The sequence below is a fragment of the Vicugna pacos genome, chromosome 18 (genome assembly GCF_048564905.1).
Source record: "Vicugna pacos chromosome 18, VicPac4, whole genome shotgun sequence".
In the NCBI taxonomy this organism is placed as follows: Eukaryota; Metazoa; Chordata; class Mammalia; order Artiodactyla; family Camelidae; genus Vicugna; species Vicugna pacos.
In genome coordinates, this window is record NC_133004.1 from 21,289,665 (window position 1) to 21,315,992 (window position 26,328).

At 51.0% G+C, this 26,328-nt stretch overlaps 1 protein-coding gene and 6 non-coding genes across 7 annotated transcripts; 4 read left to right on the forward strand and 3 right to left on the reverse strand.

The window, feature by feature from the left end:
• Positions 1-2,266: 2,266 nt before the first annotated feature.
• On the forward strand, positions 2,267-5,727 carry LOC102533412 (putative caspase-16). Its single transcript, XM_072942553.1, has 7 exons — positions 2,267-2,281; positions 2,420-2,587; positions 3,139-3,361; positions 3,654-3,770; positions 4,175-4,249; positions 4,783-4,886; positions 5,523-5,727. The coding sequence occupies exons 2-7, from the start codon at positions 2,570-2,572 to the stop codon at positions 5,634-5,636; spliced, it is 651 nt and encodes a 216-aa protein (XP_072798654.1). The 5' UTR covers positions 2,267-2,281; positions 2,420-2,569; the 3' UTR covers positions 5,637-5,727.
• Positions 5,728-6,459: 732 nt separating this feature from the next.
• TRNAR-CCG (transfer RNA arginine (anticodon CCG)) lies at positions 6,460-6,532 on the forward strand. Its single transcript has one exon. It is a non-coding gene; the product is annotated as a tRNA-Arg (tRNA).
• A 1,890-nt stretch (positions 6,533-8,422) lies between these two features.
• Positions 8,423-8,495, forward strand: TRNAR-CCU (transfer RNA arginine (anticodon CCU)). Its single transcript has one exon. It is a non-coding gene; the product is annotated as a tRNA-Arg (tRNA).
• Positions 8,496-15,524: 7,029 nt separating this feature from the next.
• TRNAK-CUU (transfer RNA lysine (anticodon CUU)) lies at positions 15,525-15,597 on the reverse strand. Its single transcript has one exon. It is a non-coding gene; the product is annotated as a tRNA-Lys (tRNA).
• Positions 15,598-19,258: 3,661 nt separating this feature from the next.
• Positions 19,259-19,330, forward strand: TRNAP-AGG (transfer RNA proline (anticodon AGG)). Its single transcript has one exon. It is a non-coding gene; the product is annotated as a tRNA-Pro (tRNA).
• A 522-nt stretch (positions 19,331-19,852) lies between these two features.
• On the reverse strand, positions 19,853-19,925 carry TRNAK-CUU (transfer RNA lysine (anticodon CUU)). The gene has a single exon. It is a non-coding gene; the product is annotated as a tRNA-Lys (tRNA).
• Positions 19,926-22,818: 2,893 nt separating this feature from the next.
• TRNAP-AGG (transfer RNA proline (anticodon AGG)) lies at positions 22,819-22,890 on the reverse strand. The gene has a single exon. It is a non-coding gene; the product is annotated as a tRNA-Pro (tRNA).
• Positions 22,891-26,328: the final 3,438 nt, after the last annotated feature.

Genomic DNA, 26,328 nt, shown 5'->3' on the forward strand with positions numbered 1-26,328 from the left:
TTTCCAAAATGAAGCAACAAGGGTCTCACTGGACAGCTGAGTCCAGCTGGGGGTTTCTGTCCATGGGGTGGCGCTCTCCACCGCTGCCCATGCCCTTGGGCTCGCAGTTGCTGTGCGCATGTGTGTGGGCACCCTGAATGAGTGAGTAAGGGTGATAGGTCCGGAGCAGTACGTGGAATGTTTGGTGCTGGTGGCCGGCTCAGAAGGGAGACACTCGGGTGTAACGAGATCAGATAGGAGAAGGGCCAGGAGCTAAGAATAGGACTGGACACAGACAGGCTCCTGGCTCAGGTGGGGGCATGTTAGTGCCAGCCAGAAAGGATCCTGCTGGAGCCAAGGAACAGAGCAGGGCCTCGGGGCACAGAGACCCGGACCCAGGGTTCCAGCACAGGGGGCAGAGTCCAGCTCAACCCATAAACAGAACTGATAGAACAGGACTCAGGGAGAGGGCAAGGACTGGGGCCCAGAGCATTGGCACTGGGGCCAGAAGAGGAAGTCTGTGCCTGGAGGAGATCCCCGTCTCACCACCATGGCATTCCTGGTGGCTGGGACCCTGCGGGTGGCCTCACAGATGGCAGATACTTGGGAGAGCCTGGGAAGAAAGGTAGTTGGGGGCACTGCCTGACCCAGCCCATCCCTGGCTCCCAGCGGAGACCCACCCTAGCCCAACTCTGGCCTTATCTCCCCAGGGCAAGTACAGCATGCAGGGTCCAAGGGTAGCCCTGCTGCTCAGCAGCCCTGAAGTATCGGCCTCTACAGTCACCGTCCTGGAGGGTGTGTTCCAGACCCTGGGCTTTGAAAGCTGCCAGAGGAGGGAGGCCTCAGTCCAGGTGAGCCCACTCCGGCCTCCCCTCTCCACTCCCAGCCCCACGTGGGGCCTCCCTGGACTCAGGCCCAGCACTCGCTCTTGCCCTAGGGCTTCCAGTGGGAGCTGGTGAGGTTCCGGGAGCAGCTGGATGCCCATGGGGGCCCTGTGGGCTGTGCTTTTGTGGCCTTGGTGGCCCCCAGCCAGCAGCTGAGACAGCCACAGCAGCTAGTCCAGGAGCTGAGCCGCTGTGGGGCCCTGTATGGCTGCCCCAAAGTCTTCCTGCTGCTCTCCAGCGCTCCTGGGGGTGAGTGGGCTGGGCAGGGACCCTGCCTGTGGGGCGCGGCAAAGCCAGGGCGGAGATGGGCAGGAGGGCCAAGACCCTCCCTCCAGACCAATGCACTGCTTCTCCACCCAGCTGCCTCTGAGCCCGGAGCCTTCCTCACCAGCCTGGGTGAGCTCTGTGGCCGCTGTCCTCACTGGTCCCTGCTGCAGCTGCTGACGGAGGTGAAGTTTCCAGAAAGGGAGTCCCAGGGAGGGGGGCTGCACCGGTCACTTCCCCTGGCTCTGCTGTGTGGTCCTGAACCCGTTGCTCCCCACCCATCCACTCCATGATGTAAGCCTTTATTGTCCACACGTGGGTGTCAGCTTCAAAGCCTCACCTCCTACCCCCACCCCTGCCCCTCCTCACAACCCACTCAGGATCCCCCAGACATTCCAGTATCTTCTCAGCTCCATGCCTTTACCCAAGCTGCTCCTTTGGTTTTCGTGCCCTCCCTGTCGTCCCATCTCCACTCAGTCCCTTCCAGGCTGGCAGCAATGCTGTTCCTCGCCATGCTTGAGTCAACACTTGTCTTCCCGTCCACCCTTGTTCACACTCACCCAGCAGTGACTGGCCCATCAGACTTGGGGCCCCTGGGGGCCAGGGTTGGGGGTCATTGAGGCTTGGTCCCAAGGCCCAAAGGTCTCACTGGGAAGTGGGGTGGTCACTGGGTGACCTTGAGGTGAGGAGTGGGCCCAGCCTGGTGCCCTCCCCCGGCGATGCCCTCCTGTGAGACTTCCTGGACAGGTCCACCTCTGTGGGCCGGGGAGCAGTGTGGTCAATGGTATGGCCACAGTCCTCCAAAGCTGTTTATGTCCTAAGAATCCAATGATGAGTTGAGCCTGGACTAGGACACCCTCAGGCCCTACCTTTCCTTCATCTGTGTCCTCCTCCCTTCATTCTGGCAGGGGACCCCAGAAAGAATGTGGTAGTCATGAGCATATGACGACCACTCGGGGAGCCAGGGTCCTGCTCCCCCACGCCCCCATAACCACACCCCATGGAGCAGCTGCCTGAGGAGTCCTCTGGCCCATCCTCCCCAGGTCTTCTGCAGGACTGCTGAAGAGTCCTCAGGGGCTGCCTACTGCCCGGTCCTTCGGAGCTCCTTGCGGGGGGCCCTGTGCCTAGGGGATGTGGAGCCCTGGGGGCCAGAGGTGAGGGGGACAAGACAGGGGACCAACCACATGACAGTAGTTTTGAGTGGGATAGAGGCTCGGGGAGACTTGAGGTGGGGAGGTGAGGAGCTGGGAGGGCCTCAGATCACTCTGAATCAACCTTAACCCTGTCTGTAGCCAGAACCCAGCCCCAGTGCTCAGTATGACCTGTCCGGGGCCCGGGCTGCCCTCCTCCTGGCTGTGATCCAGGGCCGGCCTGGAGCCCAGCATGATGTGGAGGCACTGAGGGGCCTGTGCCAAGCCCTGGGCTTCGAGACCACCCTGAAGATGGACCCTCTAGCCCAGGTGAGGGGATATCCAGTACTTCTGGTGGTGCCCTGAGTGATGGGCGCCCCCCACCAGGACCCGCTCCTGGGCCTCTTGCCAATCATAGGCAGGAAGTGCACCCCGAAGTCTAGCCTCCACTCTCCCTGCTGCGTGCTTTGGGAACCCACTTCCCTGCCTCTGGAAGCACAGAGGCCTCCCATGCTTGCCGTTTCTCTGCACCCCTGCTCCCAGCCCTCACTGGACCCTCAGGCTTTTCTGGGAGGGTCTCAGGCTCCTTCCCAGACATCTGTCAGCTGACTGCCTCCCTTCATACCTCTTTACTTTTTGGTGCAGCTTCTCCTCCGGGGCCAGAGAACCAGCTGCAGGAGGCTGGAGCCACATGTCACCTCCTATGAGGCCATGCCAGGCCTTGCAGCAGGGAGGTTAGAAAAAAGACTTGCTCCCTGGGCCTGAGGCTGGCAGGAGGTGGAAGGCAGTGTGGGCAGTGGGCTAGAAAAACCACCTGGAGGGAGGACCACCAGGCACCAGGGAGGCAGTGGCCCTGGCCCAGGCCTCCATCTCTCCCCCAGGCTTTCCAGGAGGAGATGGCCAAGTTCCGGGAGCAGCTGGACGCTCGCAAGGTCCCTGTGAGCTGTGCGCTTGTGGCCCTGATGGCCCATGGTGGGCCTCAGGGACAGCTACTGGGGGCTGATGGGCAAGAGGTGCAGCCAGAGGTGCTGGTGCAGGAGCTGAGCCGCTGTGGGGCCCTGGTTGGCTGCCCCAAGATCTTTCTGCTTCAGGCTTGCCGTGGAGGTGAGCAGGGTCTGGGGCCTGGCGGGGTCCAGCTGCTCTCATTCTCCTCATCCAGCCTCAGTCTCCTCCAGGAAGCCTGAGCACCACCCTCTCCCCGCCCCCTCTGCCAGCTTCTCCCAGAGGTCAAGTCTGTGAACTAGAGCACTTCACCCTCCGCGCTTGTCCTTCAGTGCTCTGAATGTTTCCAGCCTGGCAGGGCTGCCCAGGAACTCTGGGGCCTAGGGGTGAGAGACCTGGGAGCATCCCAGGTGTCTTCTGAGTGAAAAGACCTGACTGTCCCTTCCTGCCCCAGGGCACAGGGATGCAGGCATGGGGCCCACTGCTCTCCCTTGGTTCTGGCGCTGGCTGCGGGCTCCACCAGCCACCCCTTCACAAGCCGATATCCTCCAGATCTATGCTGATGTGCAAGGTGGGTCTGCCTTCCTCCCAGAGCCTGAGCTTGGGCAGGGCTGGCGCAGGCAGCCATCTGGAGAGCATCTCCAAGGCTCTGAGCTGAGATTCTGCCACCACCTCCTTCCTCTCTTCGCCAAGAGGATAGGAAGGAAAATCTTTCTAAATGGCAAAGGCTTTTGAAAATTGAGGATTTCTTCCCCTGCATGAGCCCCCCAAACAACCCTGGAGACAGGAAGGTGAAATAGCTTTTCTGAGATCACATGGCTGATAAGCATCAGGGCTGAGATTGGAAACTTGATCCGTCTTTCCTGCCCTGCTCTCTTTCTCCTGCCTTGTGTGTCCTTGAGTCAGACCCGAGGAGACCCTTGGGGCTAGCAGAGTCCCAGGATGCTGCGTAAATGGAGTTGGTCCCTCTTGCAGGCAGCTTCCCCAGGGGCCCCATTCCAGGGAGCTCTGACCAAGCAGACATCCTGATGGTCTACGCAGCAGCTGAAGGTAAGGGGACAGGTCAGCAAGAAGTCTTGTTACATGGGGCCCAGCCTCCTGGTCAGAGATCGAAAGTGGGCTTTAGGGGCATCTGGGGCTTGGCTGTTGGGGTGGAGGGGCCCCAGCCTAGATGCAGTTAAGCCATCTTCCCTTTGTGTTTATTATTTATGGTAACAGAAATGATGGTGAGCACTAAGGGCTGACTCTGCTAAGCACTATACCTGCATCCTTCCCTCTAGACTGTAAATTCCATGCGAGCAGGACAGTTCTGTGTGTCTCAGGGCACCGTCCAGGGCCCGGCACATAGTAGGTTCACAGTGAATGTTTCTTCAATACTGAATCCATTGTATATTCACTCCACAAATATTGAGCAACTACTTGTTCCAGAAGCAAGAAGTTTCAACTCCCTGCCCCATTCCCTGGCCTGATTCCCAGGGTCCTGTGGGCTTGACCCCACTTCCACCAACAATAGGCCCCTGGGAGTTGGAAGGCAGCTGGGAGGGGCCCAAGTCTGATGCTCTGGCCCTGGTCCTCTGGCCTAGGCTGTGTAGCCTATCGGGATGAAAAGGGCTCAGACTTTATCCAGACACTGGTGGAGGTCCTCAGAGCTGACCCCAGGGGAGACCTCCTGGAGCTGATGACTGAGGTGAGTTGGGGGTGGGGGGTGACAACCTGAGGAGAGGAGCTAGATTCATCCTTCTCCCCAGCCCTGGCGTTCTAATCACCTATTCACTTCATCACTGAGGGAGGGATCCTCCACCCTCAGTAGCATGAGATGGTTGGGCACAGGACACCCGGCACTGGACAGGTGAGATTGACAGCAGTTATTAGCCATATATACTCACAGCCGGAAGAGGAGGACACCTCAGGCCATGCAGAGCCAGTAGGGGTTGCTCTGGAGAGCAGAGTGAACCTGCAGGGGCTTCCTTTTAGGCTTTGTAGTAATTAGGAATGAGGTGCCCCTGGTTCCTGCAGGAGGATGTGATGCACTTGTTTGAATAATTTCACAGGCTGACAGGGAACTGAAGACCCTCAGGCTGAGGACTGAGTGGAGTGCAGCTGGTCTGTCTGGTGGGGGAAATAGCGCAGTGGGGTGCCCTTCCTGCTTGGGGTAGGGAGCACATCTGACAAGAGGAGGGGAAACCAAGGGGGGGCCTATGAAACTCAAAGTTGTCAAGGAAGCACTTCAAATTTTAGGCCTTACAATACACTGGGTGCCAGGCTGGGCTGGGCGCCGGGGGATCTGGCAGGCCTGCGTACAGGCTAAGTGTGGTCCACACAGGTCAATCGGCAGGTGTGTGAGCTGGAGGTGCTGGGTCCCGACTCTGACGAGCGCCGCAAGGCCTGTCTGGAGATCCGCAGCTCCCTGAGGCGCCGGCTCTGTCTGCAGTCCTGACTGCGCCTGCCGCCACCCAGGAAGTGCTGACAGTGAGTGGCCACAGACCAACGCCACTACTGACCCCATCCACTCCTTGGTTTCCTCATCTAAAAATGGGCGCGATAGCACAGGTGACTCAGCTGGTATGAAATAAACATGATGATCGCTGTATACGTGAATAGTGCCTGTTCTCTGGGAGGTGCGACAGTAAGTGAGATAATGTATGCAAAGTGCCTGGCACTTCGGAGGCTGGGCCCACCGGGTGTGGACTGGGGAGGAAGCGAGGAGGAGCGCGGGCAGCATCCGCGCCTCAGAAACCCATCATGGGCTGCTAGGCTGAGCTGGATGTCCTGGGAAGGGGCAGCCTGGGGTCCATATTGTCCTTCCCGCACACGCACCCCACCTGCACCCCACGCTGGGGCCACGCGACACTCTGGCCTCTGCCTACATGGTAGTCAGAATCCAGTCTGGGGCCACAAGACTGGAACAGATTATGCAAGATTTAGCAGTGCTGTGATGGGGCAGCAAAGGGGCTAGGGGAGCAGTGGGGAGCACCTGATCCAGCGCGGCCCTGGAGCAGGTCGGGGAAGATATCTGGAGCTTCTCGGGACAGGAGTGGCTTGGGTAGCCTCACCCAGGCTCGAACTCCCAGAAACAGACCACTTACGCATCCTTCACTAGCAGCGGGCGCTCTGTCCAGCTCGGCAGCCCAGCGCGGAGTCCAGCCCACACAGAACTCGAGGGGCAGGGCGCCTGGTTACCAGGAGCATGCGCATTAGGGCATGTCTAGCGGGTGCCAGAGTATGCTTTATGAGAAAAGCCATAACGCTGTTTGCCGCAGGGCCGCGTGGCCTAATGGATAAGGCGTCTGATTCCGGATCAGAAGATTGAGGGTTCGAGTCCCTTCGTGGTCGTTGCAAAGCAACCTTTTTTCTCCCTCTGCATAAAATTTTCCCTTTCTCCAGAAATGCTCACTACAAGGGCCTAGGACACTCGGGCAGGGTCAGTCACTTGCCCTCCAGTCCCATGGACGCATCCCTGCAGCTGCAGCGGAGGAGCTCGGGACCCCGGGGTGACCCCAAGGGCAATGTGAGCACCTGGTTAGACCCCGAGGGACTGAGGACACTGAAGCCACTGGCCTTGAGCCCTGGAAGCCCAAGGGCACTGGCTGCATGCATATAGTTCAGATGACAAAATCTGTACAGACACAGAGGGGCCGAGGGGTTGGTCTTCTGCGGGCGTGGGTCTCCCGCAAGGGGTCAGTGGTCAGATGCGTTAAAAAATATAATAGATTATCATGATGGAAAAGTTTTGGGAATAAACAAGGTTGCACAATATTGCAAATGTAACTGATGCCACTAACTTGTACACTCACAAATGGTTAAAATGTCAAATTTAACTATATATATTTTTTACCGCAATAAAAATGTTTTAAAAAGATCTAATGGATTACTTCGATTTCTTGCAATGAGATTATACCCTTACATGACTAGTGCAAATGTATATTTAACAATTTAAGTATAAGGAATATACCCAGGATTGAGTCACCATTTTATTGGGAAAAAAAATGATTCTACCTGCGTAACGGAGTTCTCTGCAAGGGATTTTGGCTAAGTAGAATGCCCAGGTGACTGGACCTTCTTCCCAGGGAAAACGCTGAGGGAATGGCAGCTGAGACGGTACACCTACAGTAGGCTCAGGTGACCTTGGGGTCATGAGGAGTGTTACTGTTTCCTTTATCGTTTTTATGATGTTTCAGTAGTTTACTAAGGGCTCATAAATATAAAGAAGAGAAAATTCATTAAGATAAACATTTAAAAAATTTCCCCCACTTTTACTGAGAGATAATTCACATACAGCACTGTGTATGTTTATTCGACTTACATACATCTTGAAATGATTACCGCAGCCGGTTTAGTGACCACCTCTCATCTTATCTAGATACATTTTAAAAATGAGGGGAAAATTTTTTTCCTTGCGACGAGAACTCAGGATTTACTCTCTTAACAACTTTCTTATACCGTACAGCAGTGTTAATTACCTTTCATTATATCTTTTTATATTTACATCTTTAGTAGTTCCTTGTAAGTGGAAGTTTGTACCTATTGACTACCTTCATCTAATTCCCCCCGCGCCTTCCCTCACCTCGCCTCTGGTGGCCACAAGACAAATGTTTTGAGATGGGAAAGAATACCCATTTTCTGGTAGGAAAGTAAACACTGAATTCTCTATTACAAATGCCAGCTGAGCTAGCCGGGCAGATACAGAGCCGTTGCGGAAGGTCCTTGGGACAAATACCTAAGGCCATTGGGTTCTGCTAAAAACCGCATAGACTTGGGGACAGGGAATACTTCCAGTCTCTGAGGCAACGTAGAGAGGAGGATAGGGATCGACACTTTTCCCGAGCGCCCGTCTGTTCCCTCTCTCCCTTCCGCTCCCACATTTTGCATAGTAACTGCCTCCTTGTTAGTTACCTCAGGACCGGGATTCTCCTAAAAGGAGAGAAGAAAGGCTCGTGCGGGACTTGATCTCCTGATTTCCTGCACCCTAAGCGAGGATCATACCCTAGTGCAAACAGTAGAGCTAACAACTGCTTTGAGCTCCATCCGCGTGTGCGCTGTCTTTCCCCGCTCCGAGGATGCTTGGGAGCCTGAGAAATCTGAGAGGATTCGCCGGTTGAATATGGATGTCAAGGAGCCCAGAGAAGGGCAAGCTGGGACCAGGAGGCTGTGTATTAACCTGCAGGAACCGCGAGGAGGTGACAGAGTAACTGGTCTAAAACTGCCGTCAACAAGTTCACACGTGCCCCGGTGGCCTAATGGATAAGGCATTGGCCTCCTAAGCCAGGGATTGTGGGTTCGAGTCCCACCCGGGGTAGAAGGGGTTACTTTTAAAAACTCGGAGAGAGGAGAAAAATGAAAAGAAGCTGTATAATTCACTTCTGCAAGTGGAAGAAACAAATTAAGGGCCCCTGGAGGCTATCCAGACACCACCCTAAACTGAAGTTTTTTATTCTGGTTTCATTTTCGCACAAAGATGTGCACGTTTCCAGTTTTCAGAAGAGTGCTTTCATTCTTTACATTATTTTAATAACCATTCATTCTACTTGATATAAGAATAATTGTTCATTTTTCAGGTGTGTTAATTGTTTTGTGGTTACTTATATTTTTTTGAAGTCCTTATTTTTTATAAACACACCCGATTATTTACAGATTACATTATATGACAACTTGTGTGCTTTAAAACAAATGGGCTGGGTGGTGACTACAGTTAATAATACTGTATTGTATACTTGAATTTTCTAAGACAGTAGACCTTAAGCATTCTTACCACACACACAAAAGGTACCTATGTGAGCTGATGGACGTGTTACTTGAGTGTGGTAAATATTTTACAATGTAAACATATATCAAATCATCCTGTTGTACACCTTCAATATGATCATTTTTATTTTTTGATTATACCTCAATAAAGCTGGGGAAAAAATAATGGGTTGGATGGAGGTATAAACAAAACAAGCTTTTCCATGAGTTGATCATGGCTTAGCTGGGCACGTTACACTATTTTCTCTGCTTTAGTGCATGTTTGAAATAGTCCATAATATAATGATATCTCTCTCTCTTTTTTAAAATCCGTGCAATCCACATCTTCATCATCAAGGTAAAAATTTCCGCAACTGCAGGATATGGTGTAGACTAAAATCAGAAGCCTCCTATACCACATGCCCATAGAGGAGATGACCCCTAGAGCTTTGTTATATATACATATAAGAACATAGTTCTCTTTTACTTTTAAAAACCATGAATGAGACTCTTCTATTCCTCCAGCCCTGGCCTTACCTCTCCTACTTTCCCAAGCACCTGAGGTCCCAACATCCCCACTGAAATCAGGGATCTCATTTCAATGCAACATCTCCCACTATCATATGCAGAGAATGGTGGCCACTCAGCTGTCCAAGGCTGCCAGTACTTCCCTCACCAATGTTTCTCAATGCCTTATTGGAGGGAATGTTCTTGGGGCTCTCTCAGTGGGGTGGTGGGCATGCTCATCATGTATGATACATCTGCTCCAGCCAACCAAGAAACCTGGCAGAGCCACATTCAGCTGTACAAGATAACATATTAAATAGAGGGCTCCTGAGGGTGTGGGTGCAGCTCAGTGGTAGACTACATGCTCCTCACACATGAGGCCCTGGTTCAATCCCCAGTTCCTCCACTCAAAGACAAAAGAAGTAAATGCAAGCTCCTTGAGAAGTGCACCCTGATCATATCCTATCCTCCGCATTCTTGTATCTATCACTGAGGTTTACTGCTGGCATAAACGGACAAAATTTGCAACACTTTTGGCATATGAAATATTTCTTCCTGGACCAGCCATTGTACTTGCTTCTGCAGCTGCTGATCTGACTGTAGTTATACAGCAACGAGTGTTAGGGGGTGACAAAGCTCATTGGTGTGGGCTTTGAGAACTGTTATCCCCTTGCAAGACTGCTCCAGGTGAGATTATTATAGGCTATTCAACCCCCAGGAAGGCTACTCTCTTCAGATATCAGAGGACAGGCTGCTTTCACTGGCAAGGAAGGCTCCAAGTGACCCAAAGTTTCAAGAGTCTCAACTTTGTTGGAGCCCACCTAGACCTCCCCAAGCTTTGGCTCCACTCATTCATAATCAACGTCATTTCTTCCACATGAAAGAGTTCCTGAGACTGTGAATTCCACTTACATTGTCATTCTGCAACATGCAGAATTCAATGATGTATTTGCTTTTCAGCAATTTCAGCCCTGCAGCTATGAGTTTATGGCTGCCATAAAATGTCCCTGAATCTCTGAACATTACTTAGGCTGAAAGTTTAAATGCCTAATCTTTTTATTTTCTTGCTTTAAGCCAACTGGTGCACCCAGGAGAGTTCTTTCCCTGCCATGATCCTTGTAGTCACCTTTATTGCCCTAATAGTCAAGTGCAGCAGCCACGTGGTCCGCAGGGCACTTGCTTCAGTTGGCACTTCATCATCATCAACCAGGTGTTGCGTGGCTTGATCACAATGCTGCCTCAGGCTGTGAATTACCTGTATCCCATTTCCCACTAGCAAGGAGCTCGGGACAGCCTTCAGGTCTAAATTCATTACCAAACCAGAGTCCAGCAGTAGGCAAAAAACTCATCTGTTGTGGGGTGGGGAGGAACACAGAGAGGTTGGTAGAAGGGTACAAACCTTTAATTATAAGATGTTGGGATCTAGTGGTTCCCTGGTGTCCTGGTGACTATAGTTAATCATACCATATTGTGTATTTGAAATTTGGTAAGAGAGTGGATCTTAAGTGTGTTCTCAACACACACACATGCATCCACAATAGGTAACTCTGTGAGGTGGTGGTTGTGTTAATTGGCTTGATTGTGTTAATCACTTTGCAGTGTATGGGTCTATCAAAGTATCACATTATACACCTTCAGTATATATGACTTTTTTTTGTCAGTCATACCTCAGTAAAGCTGGGGGTGAGGGAGGAAACCCATTTGTTATTGTAACAGATGATTTAATGGAAACTGATTAACATAAAAAAGGTTGTTAAGGAGGTAGTTAAGAAGGCAGAAAGGAAACAATGAGAAAGCAGCCATCACCCGTGGGACTGGAGGACCAAGAGAAGAGATTGGGACTATTAAAATTTAGAAGTTTGGAGAGGGCCTTATGGGGCTTAAAAGTAGATCTCTGAAGAGATGTGGCTCAGATGGCTTGGGTGTCTCTGAGCTCAGAGTCCCAAGAGGCTGGACCGCAGTTCCTGAGGAGGGGACCTCAGTCAGCTTGCACTGATGTCTCTAATGAGCCATGATGAGGCTGGTTCTGTGAGTGCCGGGAAAACTTCAAACTGCGTTCAGCTGTTACTTCTGGAATGAACTACTGCACGAATAAAAAAAGTGAGGCTGGGTCGGGTGGGTGGCAGTCGGAACAGGAAACATGCAGGAAATAGTTTATCCCTTCTTCCTCCTCCAGCCTTTCAGTTTCTCTAGTGCCTCCTATCGGCAAACCGGACACGGATCCTCTGGCGAAGTGGAGCATCATAAGTAGGGTCTGGAAGGGTGAGTTTGAAGCCAAGTGATAGTTTAAGGACTGGTCCCATCTGTCCTATCCCGCTTCCCCCGGGTCCTTTCAGATGCCTCCTGAGCGTTCCCAACATGAACTCATTACACAAAAATCTCTGCCTCAGGGTTGCTTCTACGAAACTTGCCCTAAAATACTTGAAAACAGACTCTAAGAATGAGATTGTTACCGAGCCAAATTTGGGTGCCTGGCCCTCTGCCCCCGTGTGCGCAGTAAAGCCAATCCACTGACACTGGGTCGTGGTAAAAGTGCAGCGTTTCTTGCTGGCGCCAAGCAAGGAGTCCAGGCAGCTAGTGCTCAAAAGGCCGAACTCCCCGAAGGCTTCCAGGGGGAGGTTTTTAAAGACAGGGAGAGGAAGGGAGGTTATGGGAGGTAATCAGGAGTCAACATCATCAACCTTCTGGTTCCAACCGGCCTGGGGTCTCCGTGCTTGTGGACAGCATATAGTTAACTCCTCCCACCTGGGAGGGTTTCAGCATCTGCAAAACAGCTCAAAGGACTTGGCTCAGAATATGATCTACAGCCCTTGAGGAGGAACTGAAGGTCCTTGAGTTTATTTAATGGCTAAACTATCATTATTTTGAGTTGCATGACTGTTTTTCTTTCTTTCTGCATTTTCTCACTTATCTGATTAAATTTATACTTAAATAAACTTGGGGAACTTGGGGAAGGCCTAGGGAGCTAAAGTTTTCTATGGACTAGAGGCAGGCAAAGAGGGAGGGTATAGTTCAGTAGTAGAGTGCCTGTTTACACAAGGTCCTAGGTTCAATTCTCCAGGACCTCCATTAAAAAATAATAATAAAATAAAATAACAATCATAAATAATAATAAATCTTATGATATTTATTTAATATATTATATAATATAATTTAACTATTGTACTATATTACATTATATATGATGTATCATATGTGATATATTAATATAATTTAATATATTATTATAACAAATACAAATAATAAAAAATAATAATGATAAAAATAGAGGCAGTTGGAGGACAAGGAGGGATCTGCTTCATTACAAGATGCCAAAGTTGAATCATGTGCTGGCACCAAGGACCACATCACTGAAGGTTGGTAGAGTTCTCAGACACCTGGGTAAGCTGGAGCTACACAATTATTAAGACTTTTGCCCGTGTTGAACTGGGATGGCTATACAAGAGGGACATGAGCTGTTCTGGTCCCATCCATGTCTCTGGCATTTGGGACATACAGTGGAAATGGTCATGGTAAGGACTGCGGGATTACATGGCTGTCGTCAACATACTGAAACAAAAGAATGACAGGCTAGGGTAGACTCATCACCAATTCAAAGCCATGAGAAAACCAGAGGCTGCTTTGGCAGCACTGAAAACAACCCACATCTCCTACAGCTGAGGGGCCAAAGAAGCTCAAGGTCCGGGTCAGGGCCTCTGTGGGAAAGTAGCAGAACTTGAGGAAGAGTTGAATTCTCAATCGTGGTCGATTTCCTGTGCCAATGCCAGGGTGCTGATAGGGAAGAACTGGGACCCTGAAACTTGGAATGGGGCTATCTGGGGAGATGCGCTGAGAACCTTGAACTCGCTGGGCCCGCTGGAGTGGCCCAGGCCTCGATCCCCTCACCTGACGACTAGGAAGAACCTCACACGGGGCAGGCAGCTTACTAGACAACATTTGGTCACCTCAGCACTCGCTCCTCCTTCCCTGGGGAGTGGGGAGGAGCCCAAATACTAGGGGCTTCTCTCAGCAGGACTCAACTGGAAAAGCACTGGGACTGCTTCAGGGAAGAGAGGAATTATTATAAACCAAGAGAGCTGTAAGATCTGGATAACATGTGTCAGCAGTAACCCAGAGAGTCTTCCCAGAGTGGATCCTGAGGGTCCTGGATATGCGTGAAGAGAAGAAAAACCTGGAAAGGGGATGGCTGCTCAGTATGGGACACTCTTCCATGACACAGGACTTCACACCCTGGCAGGATTCCTCACACTGGTTATAATACAGAGCTGGCATGGCTCTTGGACATCTGGAAAAAGCAATAGACTACATTAAATGAAATAGAGTTGCCTGAAATGCCCTGGCAAACTGTGAAGGAAGGAATTGGAAGGGACAGAGATATCAGCACGCCAGAACGGTTCTGCAGTATCAGAGCCAAACCCACTGGCTGACCGTGGATCTTGGGAGCGCCTGGAGAAGATGCCATTCACCCAGGCACTAAGACATGCACAGCTGAGGGGACACACCAGCATCCTTGAGAAGCATGGGAATGACTGTTTTCTGGTCTGCTGCATACCGGGACATACCGAAGTGGAAGGGGGGCTTTGTACCTTGTGTCTCCTATTATTAAGAAAGAAGCCCAGCACATGAGAAGACCCTGTGATGTTTAATTTGATGTGTCCATTTGGCCAGGCTAGGGCACCCAGATGTTTTGGTAAAACACCAGTCTAGATGTTGCTGTGAAGGTGTTTTTCTCCATATGACTAACATTTAAATTAGGAGACGTGGGGAAAGCAAATTACCTTTCCAAAAAGTGGGTAGGCCTCATCCAGTCCATTGAAAGTCTTAAAAGACTCAGATTATCCCCAAGAGGAAGGAATTCTGCCCTTGACTGCCTTCTGACTCAAGATGGCAACATGAAGTCTTGCTGGAATTGCCAGCCTGCTGACTCTAGGATCCCCACAACTGTGTGAGAGAATTCTAAAAAAGCAATCAAAATCTCTCCCTCACCTCTCTGTCTCTGTCTTTGTCTCTCTTTCTCTCTCTAAATATATATATTTATAATATATATATAAATATATATAATATATATAAATATATATTATAAATATATATATATATATATATATATATATATATATATATATATATATATACACAGAGAGAGAGGGAGATCTATTTATCAAATTTATTTTGTTTCTCTGGAAAATAATGAATACAGTCTCCTTCAGACAAGTAGGGTGCCCAGATTCAGGCACCAAGAAGGACACGACCTGGCAGACTCCTCCCCACTCCCCAGTCCTCTCCTGCCCACTCCCCGCCCTGACCCTGGAAACTTGGGTACCCAGACGACTTAAAATCATGGCATCGACCTGAGGCCACCCTCACTAAACCTTCTGGCTCTCCCCAGAAAGGAACGCACATTTCCCTCACTGCCGCTTCTTCTCACGGGAGAGGAACATCTCAATTCTACTTCGAGTATCTCACGATTTCCAATTTTATTTCTACTTTAGAAACGGGAGATGGGCTGGGACAGGAATGGATGACCAGATGAGGGGCTCCCTTCTCTGCCGCATCTCTGCTCCATGAGGGAGGAAAGCTGCAACGGATGCAGGTGGGGACACAGTGTTGGAGGAGGCAAGGGTCCTGGGTGGGGAGCACCCTTGAATACAGATGGAGCTCCATCTAGGTCCCCACTTAAGGCCAGAGTTGGTAAGGTTCCACCTTTAGAGGGAAATCCACCTCCAAGTCTCCAATTGTCATTCTACTTCAGCCTGTAGAGCTGAGACACAGTCTCATAAGTACTGGGTTCGAGTTCTGATTTAGGCAATAATTCTTTGCCTGGGGAGCGCTTGCCTGGATCGAGGGAATTTCAAGGAACTCCCTAGAAAAGGAACCTCTCAGAGCGGCTCCTGACGGCTCTGTGTACTGTATCTAGAACCATTGTGTAAATTTCAACTTTTTAATTCCAATATATATATATAATAAAACATTAATGAGACAGAAATAAGTTGCTTTGGTGAGATTTGACACTAGCAACAAATTCCTCTTTTGGAAGAAGTTTAGTTATATTTGCACCAAGTCACCTCTGTTTGGTGTGATGTCATCAGGACAAAAGTTACACCCAACATGGGGCTCGAACCCGCGACCCTGAGATTAAGAGTCTCATGCTCTACCGACTGAGCTAGCCGGACAACTGTAAGTTATGGTTGTCTCCCCCCTAAAATTAGTTGAAGTTCTCTAGAACTTGTCAGCCACCACATCTGTGGTACTAGAGCACTGATTTCGCAGGGCTTTTCAGGAGGGAGTGAGGGAGCCCAGATCCCTGTTTGCTGTTCACCATGGATCTGAGTGGCCCCAGCAGCTCGGGGGGAGGCGGGAAGTCGGGGTCAAGTGTACAAGGATGAGTGTCACTAGAGGCTAGGAAGGAATGCGATGTGTTCTTCGCTCAGGGTGTGGAAGGTGTTGAGGTTCCAATCACGGACGATTTCTCATTATCAAACTCTCAGCCTTGTTTGGGGTGGGTAGCCTCAAGCAAATCAGGAAGGCTCCATGCCCTCGTCGCCGGGACAAGCCAGGGAGACCTTCCTTCCCAGATGGACACTAGATCCCTTACTAGTGCAACAAGGGAAGAAAAGCTTGTAGCAGCTGCCGTTTGGGAAGAAGTGAGCGCCAACCCCAGTTCTGACCCCTGCACCAGGATTTCAAAACTGCGAGGGTCTTCTGGGCCGATCCCAGGTCAAGAGGGACCCTGAGATGCTCGAGGAACGCCCGGGTTGGCCAGTTGACAGGTGGCAGATCCTTATTTTCAGGGTCCTGGACTTATTCCCCATCTTGGGTGAAATTTCTGGCCTGGAGTCCACTATGAGAGACCTCCATACTCTCCCAGGCCACACGGACTCCCTCCTCCTTGCCATCTGGCTGCTCTTCTAGCTGCTGGGGCTGAGTGGTCCTCGTGCCCTGGGGGAATCTGGCTCTGTGGGCCTGGGGATGGGTGTGCGGGAGCCCCCTTTCCGGAAGGTTCCGGCCGTGCTGCACCTCCCCTTTCCCTTCTGGAATCGAAACCGAAACCTGTCCCTGTGCACCTCCCAGAGAGACCGGGAAACCGGGACTGGGACCGGGGAGGGGCCGGAGCCAAGGTCTCAGGCCTCCAAAGACAGCCGTCCACAGACTCGGCCAGCGTGGCTCGTTGGTCTAGGGGTATGATTCTCGCTTTTGGGTGCGAGAGGTCCGGGGTTCAAATCCCGGACGAGCCCGGATTTTGCAGCCACCGCACTGCTACTCTGTGGGTGAAGGCTCCGGAGCTATGAGTCCTGGGCGATAAGATCCTGGTCTCCGCAGGCTGTATAGCCGATAAGGCTGCGCTCATTTCCTTGCTGCAGAATAACCGTCGCTCCCCGTGTGGATCGGATGCTGGAGCGGCGGGTGCGTCCAGGCCCGAGGCCTCCTCTTCCGAGCTCTGGGAGCGGCCTGGCGCAAGGGAAGGAACCTGAGAGGGGGAAAATCGCTTCCCGGGCAGTTGTCTGAACCATGAGCGGGAGACCGGATCGTGTGTGTTCCAGACAGTCACAGACCCTGGGGTGACGATCCAACTTGGTCTGAACATGTACTTTTGCTTTGGGTCATAAATGTCTCTATCCTCCCAGAAGGGCCTTCCACAACCAAGGGAAGGAAGGAAACCACAGCAGAGAATGAACATGGGGAGGGGCTGCGCCTCACCTTTGGGACCCCCGAAAGGCATGGGGTCTCCACAGGCGTCCAGAGGGCTGTGCTCCAGACACAGAGTCTCTTTTCTCCATGCTGGAAGAATGGCAGTGTTTTAATAGGTTTTATTGTTATTTTCTGAGGCCAACAGATCCAGCTACTGAGATGATGGCTTGTTACTGTTTCCAAGAGGTGGGGGCACGCCTCCACATGGGGGTTGGGGGGGCACAGGAGATGCACCAGGATCAGTCAGGAGGCAGAGAGCGGAGAAGAAAACGTGGGCAAGGGACTTTGTTGTGGTTTCACGGAAGGTGAAACAGGTCAGTCAGGGAAGACAGGTTTAGGTGAGTTCGTTTGAATAATTTAGCTGGCTCTGGGGCCTAGGTGCTGTCCTTAGCTGTCTGTTTCCTAGCCTTGGGGTGGTTCTGACAGGCGGATTATGGCTCAGAGTGTGAAATCCTGATAAAACAGAGGGTTGTGGGCTGCAGACTCTGGTTTGGTTGGTTTGCATTTGAGACACTGGCTGGCAGAGGAATTGGTTATTATCTCTAAGAACTAGTTGGCCTCAGGGAAAGCATTCCCTCCAGAGTTATCAAGACTCTAGATGTCAAAGGGTCAGAATACAGAAAATAAAAGACATGGTTGATACAGGCAGGGACTGAGGCTTTGGTTGAAATTTGGGGGGCCCCAATCTGGGAAGAGCTTCCTGATCCCAGTCCCAGAGCTGTGCCTGGCCCAGGGGATGGTGGGAGGCTCAGAGCACCCACCAGGCGAGCTGTATCAGGGCCAAAGCTCCCCAGTGCATGCAGAGGGGGCAGGTGGCTGGTGGGCCTCTTCTCTGATCTAAATCCCAATTTTCTCCACTTTAAGCCCAGGATCGTGAGTGCTGGGTACCCATTTCATGCTTCCTGACTCTCAAGTCCCTGAGCAAGAGGGTTTCCTGCCCAGAACCCCAGGCCCCAATTGGATGTCCAGGGAGACCTGGTAAGGGTCAACCAGGTAGCCAGCCTCCCTGGCCAGCCCTTTCTTCTCCTACAGCCAGAACCTTTCAAGACTTCTGTTCCTTGAGGGGAAATCACTACCACCTCTACCAGCAGGTCAGTTCTGCTGCGAAGCCCTCTTTTGTGTCAGTGATGTCCCTCCCTCAGGCCTGCCTTAACCCCTCCCCACTTTTGCACCTGGGGTCTGCTCCTCTCTACAAGCCCTCAGTCCATGGCCTGTCTCGAGCTGGGGCCCCACTGTCTCTTGTCCAGTGAAAGAGAAGTGGACAGTCAGGGCAGGAAGTACAGAGGAAGGTCTCTGTGGAGGAGGTCTTGTCCTCATTTTGGCTTCAAATCCCTGAGGAGCCCAGTTTGCTTTTTCTGGTCATTTAAAGGCAGAAACAGAATCTCTTGCAGAGCTGGTGTGGAGTCTGGGCCTCTGACGATGGAGCAGAGGCAGGCTCAGTGGGTGGTGCACCCAGATCCCAGCTGGATGGGAGTGGCCAGATTGGTCGGGGCACCAAGGTTGGGTGTCCAGGTGTGCTCATTGGACAGGGAGACAGCGGAGGGCAGTGGCAATGAGAGGCATCTCCCCTGAGGGCTCTTGTGAGTTTCCTCAATTTCCTCCCTGATCCTTTATTTCCCCACTTAAACCCCCACCCCTGTCAGGGACCCTTCCCAGCTGTGGCCTGCACTGGGATCGCCTCTGGGAGGCTATTCTCAGGGCTGGACGGGGTATGAGACTTGGGACCCCATGGCCGGTCTTTCCAGTATGTGGCATGAGAGACGGTGCGGTCCGGAAACCAGCGACTCTGTGGGCAGGGTCCAAGTCCTGTTCCCAGCTTCACTCCACAGCCCAGCCCTTAGCCCGGTGCTGGAGGGAGGACCTGAGGATGCTCTCCTGAGCTGATGGTCTTAGTTTCTCGTGGGCGAAGGGGAGGGCAGCGGAGTGGGACACTCCAAAATCCAGATTGGGACTTACCAACTTGGAGTCTTGGCATGTGGCAATGCTGGACCTCCCCCGTTCCCCTCCTGTCCATGGAATCAAATCCTTCCCTTGACTCACAGGGAAAGGGGGAAATTCATAGTGGAGAAAATCGGGAAAGCCCAGACCAGCAAGGGCAGAGTCAGATTAAACTCCGCAGGACAGCAAAAGCATGCAGAGGCAACTGGCTCGTTGGTCTAGGGGTATGATTCTCGCTTAGGGTGCGAGAGGTCCCGGGTTCAAATCCCGGACGAGCCCTATTTTAAAATAGTGGTTGGTTTGTGTCTTTGTAACTTGGAGCCCCCAAGCCCACCCACGTTGTCACTCTCATCCTTCCTCACAGTGATCTGGGCTGCTCTGACCCGCGGGGCCACTCCAGCTTGAGAGATGAATGTGGCTTGGAATGCCAGGCATTCCCTTCCCAAAGGAATATCCTAGTAAAAGTTAAGCATTTTACAACTGTGGACTTGCTCTGTCGACTAAATAAACCAAAGGGAAAATGTGGATGGCTTTTCTCTGATAGCCAAGTTCCAATCTTTAATCGACCTGTTTGTAAGGGTGCTTTTGTTTAAAAAAAAAGTTGAGGAACGAAGTGGATCGCAGATCCACTGTAAGGCGATGTCACGGGGCTCTTCTAAACGCTTGGACGAGGTGATGTGCAGTGACAAGCTTGGTACATGGCAACGGGTGTTCACCGTCTGTCGGACGACGCCTTTGGTGCATTTGAGTGTACCTAAACCAGACAACTTGTGGTTTCTATGCTTTCTCGTGTCAAAAGCACGCCCAACGTGGGGCTCGAACCCACGACCCTGAGATTAAGAGTCTCATGCTCTACCGACTGAGCTAGCCGGGCACCTCTGGCCGCAGCTTTTCGACTGAGCTTCAAAACTTGACTGGCTGTGGATAAAGTAACCAGGCAGGGCATGTCACGAGGTCAGCGGAAACGCGGAGTCCCCTTGGGGCATCTTGCGTGTAGAGACTGCCCGAAATTCGCCGTGTCCCCAGGCCCGGGAGCAGCGGAGCGCTGTGCAGGGTACTTCAGGACCGTGCCGGGTCGGGAGGTGAGGCGCTACGCTGACCGACGGACAGACGGACAGACAGAGGCTCAGCGGCCGCCGAGGGCCCTGCAGTATAGACAGAACGCAAAGCCGATCTTCCCGAGCTGATACCGCGACGAGAGGACGCGTGGCCCGAAATGGGGCAATGACAAGGGGGCCAGCCCCCTGTATGTGAGCAAACAAACTTGTAAATTTAATATCATTGTTTGACTTCCTGCATTCCACTTGTTTGCATAAATCCATCTATGCTTCCTTTGAATTATCTAAAATCAATTTATTTTTATTTGAAAATGTATTTTGCCCCAATCCTTCTTGGTCTGCCCTTTGGGCGATCTTGAGCTACTGAAATCAGCGACCCGGCGGTTGATGGCGGAAGGGATTGGAGACCCCTGGCACCCGCCAAGACACCTGCCTAACCTTCTCTGCTTTGGGATCCAGTTTCCTGGGATTCAGAGCCGGGAGTGAGGGCGTTCCTGGAGGAAGCAGGCCAATCCTTGCACGACAGGTATGACACCCAAGTAGGCTGGAGCTAGGGTGACCCCTGCCACAACCCTCTCCCAGCCTAGCTCTCCAGAGGGAGAGGAACTTCAGACACACAGCGAACTGGGAGTGGGATCTAGGGATTGTCTGCTTCTTTCTTCCCCTAAATTCTGGAGACAAAGCGCCTCAGAGAATCTGAGGGAGCTACTGAGATTTCGAACTCCACTAACTGCAATGTGCAGACCTGGCCTGCATTCTGAATCTAGCCAAATGCAGAGGGGAGGTTAGCGGGAAGCTGCACGCGCACTGGGCATGACGGATACTCAGGGATCATCGTTTATGTTGTCACTTGTGCACAGGGTATTGGGAGTATTTTAAAACAAAGGAATTTATTTGTAGAGATATTTGGGAAAAAAAGGTGAAAACCCTTAATAAGGGTGAAGCAATGCTATGTATGCTTTAAAATGTCAGAAAAAAAGTAGAGGGAGATAGGTTTTAAAACTACACGGGAATAGGGGAGGCTATGGTGTGTGGAGGCCGGGCGTTGTGTGTTTCTGTTGTATTTCTCAATTTTACTGTTAAAAAAAAGTTCTAGAAATAAGTGGGTTCTCTCTCTCTCGGAAAGCTTTATTCTTTGATCAAAGAATGGAGAGGTGCCAGTACACTTTCTCCTAAAGTTTATTTTTAAAAAAAATACACCAGCCAGAAATTTCAGCTATTTCTTCTAATACAGTTTAGCCCCATCTTTCTTCTCTCTTGGGTCTTCAATGACTCCGATATTATATTTTTGTTAAAGTCCCACAAATCCTTAAAGCTCTGTTTTTTGGTTTACTTTATTTTTTTAAGAATTTTTTTTTCTGTTCTTCAGATTGGGTAACTTCTACTGTTCTATCTTCGACTTCATTGATTCTATCTTCTATCTTGTCCATTCTGCTCTTGTCCATCATTTAAGCTTTTTATTTTTGTTATTGTATTTTCCAGTTCTAAGCTTTCTATTTGGTTATTCTTTATATTGTCTATTGATGAGACTCAATTTTTAAATTTGTTTCAAGAGGATTGTCATCGCTTCTTGAAGTATTTTTACGATGGCTGCACCACCTTTACCCTCTTTGGTTCTCATATCTGTGCTGTCAGTCTCTTGATTGTCATTTCTCCTTCAAGTTGGAATTTTCCTGTTTCCACCAAGGATTTTCAAATGCATCTTGGACATTTTCGGTATTACGTTATGAGACTCTAGATATTTAAATCTTCTGGTTTAGTTGCCTTCTCTGACAAGATGTCCTTCTGGTGGGGAAGGATGGTGCTGCCGTGTTTCTGTCTGGTGGGCGCAGTTCCCACGGGGTGAGACCTCTTTACTGTTGGGTTGGAGTGGGTGTTGACACTCTCCACTAGGCCTCGGTTGATTCCTCCTGGCTGGGGGGTGGAGGGGGGCCTCTTACTGCTCCCCACATAGGGAAACAGAAGGTTGGAGCAACGTTGACATCCATCATCAGAGGCAAGGTTCAGGGGACTGCTGCTAGGTGCTGGGCCACCAGCTGAGGTGGCTCTGACATTTCTGTTCAGATCGCAGGAAGGGAAAGGGGAGGTGAAACTGTGGCCGAAATTAAGCGGTCCATTTCGTGAGGTGCACGCTCAGGGCAGTCCTACCCAGCCGTTCTGCTTTCCTCTTCCGCCCTGTGGGAAGCGGGTCCCGGGATGCTCCCGGATCCCGCACTGGTCATTAACAAAAGCAGCGCAGCTCGGCGACCAGAGCCTAGCTCACCCACAACACAGCTGGTGGCACGGCCCAGAGCCCGGGTCTTCGTGCCACTCAAGCTGGGGAACTTCCCGGGCTTCCCAGCCCAGCAGCGCCGCCTCGGGGCTCCCCCTGGTGGCCAGGTGGGGAAAACCACCTCAGAGTGCAGAGCCGTAAAGGGGTAGGCGGAGGTCGAGGTGTCCCAGGTTGAGGCTTCAGCACCCCCGACACTGTGTGGCCCGGTTGCTCGTGGAGATCTTTCTCAGCACGTTCCAGCCCCCTAAACTACTTACTATAGAGCTCAAATTCAAGACTCAGATTAAGGATTTCTGGCCCTTTCTATCAAAATAGGGGGCTGGGTGGTGGGGGTGGATGGGCAATAAGACATTAGAGCCACATTTCGTTTTCGCAGGAGGCCCTGGGCTGGGTATTCACCATTTGGGAGCTCTTGGGGAAAAAAGGGAAGGGCCATGGGGCTCGTCCGGGATTTGAACCCGGGACCTCTCGCACCCTAAGCGAGAATCATACCCCTAGACCAACGAGCCGCCCTTGTCTAGCATCCCTACCTGCCCATCCCTGCTTATCTTTACGCCGTTTCTCTGTTTCAAAATAAGCCCGCGTACCCCACTTCTGAGAGGCCCCTCAACGTTCTCGAATTTGTTCAACCCTCAGCCCTGAGAAAAGGATGGTGCAGTGTTGCCGCCCCTGTGGGCACCAGGTCCCAGAGCCTGAGGCTCTGGGGATCCGGGACTCCGTTCTGCCTCCCCTAGTCCTGGGCTCAGCTGGATCTCCACGCCTGGAACACCGAGCACTCTACTGCAGAGGAAATTGAGGGTCCTCTCTCTATTGCCCAAAGCTTGGATCAGAGCTGGGGCAGCGGTTCCCAGATGCCTCCACCCCGATGAATCCACGCACAACGAAACTGTCATTCTGCTCTACTTGGAATCGAATTTGGGTTCAAAGAAATGTGGGTCTCGTGAAGCTTAGAGGCCAGGCGCACTGGTGACCCCAGAGCACCAATCAGTGTGGATTGGACCTTTCCCAGGGCCCTCCCTCAGGAGCCTCCATCCCTGAGCTGCTGTTCTTGTCTACAGCCCCCAGCTCTCCCTGGCTTGGAATTTCTGTCTTCTCCAGAGCTCTGCAGAGGCTCCCCATCCCGCTATTCCTTACACTTCCCAGCCCACACCCTAAAGTGTTCAGAAGAGCTCACGTCTAGATTCTGCTGGGCTTTCTCATACCTGAGACACCAGCCTCTCGTGTCCCTCTTGCCCCTGCTTACCTCAGTGACCGTCCTCACACACCACCATGCATTCTGGCTCCATTCTCCATTCAGCCCACAAACTCTGCGCCAGATTCTTAGCCAGGCCCTGTGCTGGGAATTCTGCAGGAATCAGATCTGCGGGGACGAGCCCCACCGAGAGAGGTCATGATTTTTGAACCTAGAGAGGAACATACCAGAAGGGAGGATGGGGAGGGGGCAGAGTAGGAAGGGCTGGCTGGAGTGTATGTGGATAGAGGGGCTGCTGCAGGGTTTGAGGGTGGAGGCAGAGGAAGAGCACAGCCTTGGTGTGGGGAGAAGGCCCAGTGGCATAATGGGGTCTCTCTGGCCTTTTAAGCCAGGGATCATGGGTCCTGGCTCCACCGGGAGCAGGGATTGCATTTTGGGCCTTGGTGAAGATTTCCACTGTTGGGGATTGGGGCAAATGGAGCTTCAGTTTTTGCTGCGTCCAGCACAGCTCAGGACCCTGTCTGAGGACAGGCGACACAAGACTTAAGAAACAAAAGACAAAGTAAAGAGCAAAGATGGGACCAGGGGACTCAAGATCTCGTGGATCTAGAGTGCCGAAAGCCTGGTCAACATCGTATTTATTAGGAGTGTACAGCTCAGAAAAAAATGAGATCAAAGAGGTGGGGCTTTAGATATTCCATGCGATAAGCACTAAGTTCTGCTTGCTGATTGATTAGCTGATTAATTTCAGGCCTATCCCTTCCAGGAACAGTCACCTTCCTCGGGGTATGCAAAATTTCTAAGTCCATCCTGTTATTGCCTCTGAGACTTCTCGAGATAGCAACTATTTCCCCTGGGTTAAATCACATGCTTTCATGCCAGAACCAAGTTCTATTAATGGATGATCTGGCTTTCCAGGACCGTCCATTGTTTTACCCTAAGGAAGTATCTGCCATCCTTTGTGCCCTTAGGGTCAATCTCAGGATTGCCCCTCACAAATTTTCTTTAGCATAATACGTGTTATAGGTCATCTACTGTGTAAAACATTAAAACAAAGCCAGCATGTGCATTTTAAGCAAATAAGTGTGAATATAGTATTTTAGGCTCATGGAAATTTAGTTGTGGCTTGTTTTCCAGTGGCTTGTTTCTCAGAAAATTTTGACCATAAGCATATCTTAGATGCTCCTACAGACCCCCGGGGCTGAGGTGGGGGTGGGAGTAGGGTTCTGGTTAATTTACTAAGGCTGGGGCTGTTGCCCTTGGTACTGTGGAGGGGCTGGAGGGGGTCCCGCTCCTGTCCCAGGCTTCCCATTCAGTCTAGATCTTCTAACTTTTCAGTACTGGCAGCTGTTCAATTTTTTTTAATTGAAGTATAGTCAGTTTACAATGTTAATTTCTGGTGTACAACATAGTGATTCAGTTATACATGTATACATATTCCTTTTCATATTCTTTTTCATTATAGGCTATTACAGGATATTGAATATAGTTCCCTGTGCTATACAGTAGGACCTTGATATTTATCTGTCTTACATATAATAGTATCTGCAAATTCCAAATTCCCAGTTTATCCCTCCATGCTCCCCTTTCCCCTCTAGTAACTACAAGTTTGTTTTCTACATCTGTTTCTGTTTTGTAAAAAGTTCACTTATCTCATTTTTTGGAGTCCACATATAAGTGATGTCACATGGTATTTTTCTTTCTCTTTCTGGCTTTGGCAGTTTTTCTAGAGTCTGGATCTTTGAGGGGAAGCAGAGGGAGGTCAGGAACAGAATCCCACCCAGGGTCAGTTTCCCCAGCTGAGCAGGAATGGTAAACAGTGTGCCTTTTCCACAGGGACCTTTGGGACAGCAAAACCATTGTGGACAGGACTCAGGACTGGGTTCGGATTTTTCAAGATAGTCCCAAGAGATTGGCGGTGGTGAGCAGAACTGTGGCTCTGTGAATTCACTGATGTGAGGACCCTATGCTAGGACGAACAAAAACGACCCACTTGCTCTGCCCTCTGGGACCTTATGGCCTCTCTGTCAGCCCTGCACACAGGTCAGCAGGGAAGAAGGCTGATTCTTTGTGCCATTTTATTTATTTTTTGTTTTTTTAAATTCAAGTACAGTCAGTTCCAATGTGTCGATTTCTGGTGTACAGTACAATATCCCAGTCATGCATAGACATACATAGATTCTTTTTCATTAAAATTTATTACAAGATATTGAATACAGTTCCCTGTGCTATACAGAAGAAACTTAAATATATATATATATTTACATATATATATATATATATATTAGCTAACATTTGCAAAACTCAGACTCCCAGGGTCATTTTAAACGAATTGGAGCCATAAACAGGTGGCGCTCAGTGATGAGTAAGAAATGATTTGGGTTTATAATCGCAAACGGAGCGTGGATCCAGGCCCCTCTGAGTCGTACTTGGGCCCTGGAGAGAGGCTGTTCCTTTTCCCCACCCGCAACCCCCAAGGATTACCCTGAGAGACCCCGACTCGGGGCTGTAGCTAATGGCCCCAGGCCAAAAATTCCACTTTAACAGCAGATGAAAGATTTCCCGTCCACCAACAGCTGGCTGAGAATAGGGGGATGGGGTAGGGGCAGTGCAGGTCCTGGATATCCAGAGTCCGGGGAAGGGACTGTGTCCAGCAGCCTAAATGTCCAGAGGGCTGACTCCGGGGTTGACCACGCCAGCGCCACCTCTTCAGAGGTCCGACACACCTCTGCAATTTTTGCAACACCCGCCTTTC

Bases quoted from the DNA above. Each gene is read 5' to 3' on its own strand.
- LOC102533412 (XM_072942553.1), top strand. The intron at 3,771-4,174 runs GTGGGTCTGCCT...TCCCTCTTGCAG, and splicing joins GATCTATGCTGATGTGCAAG to GCAGCTTCCCCAGGGGCCCC. The intron at 4,887-5,522 runs GTGAGTTGGGGG...TGGTCCACACAG, and splicing joins TCCTGGAGCTGATGACTGAG to GTCAATCGGCAGGTGTGTGA.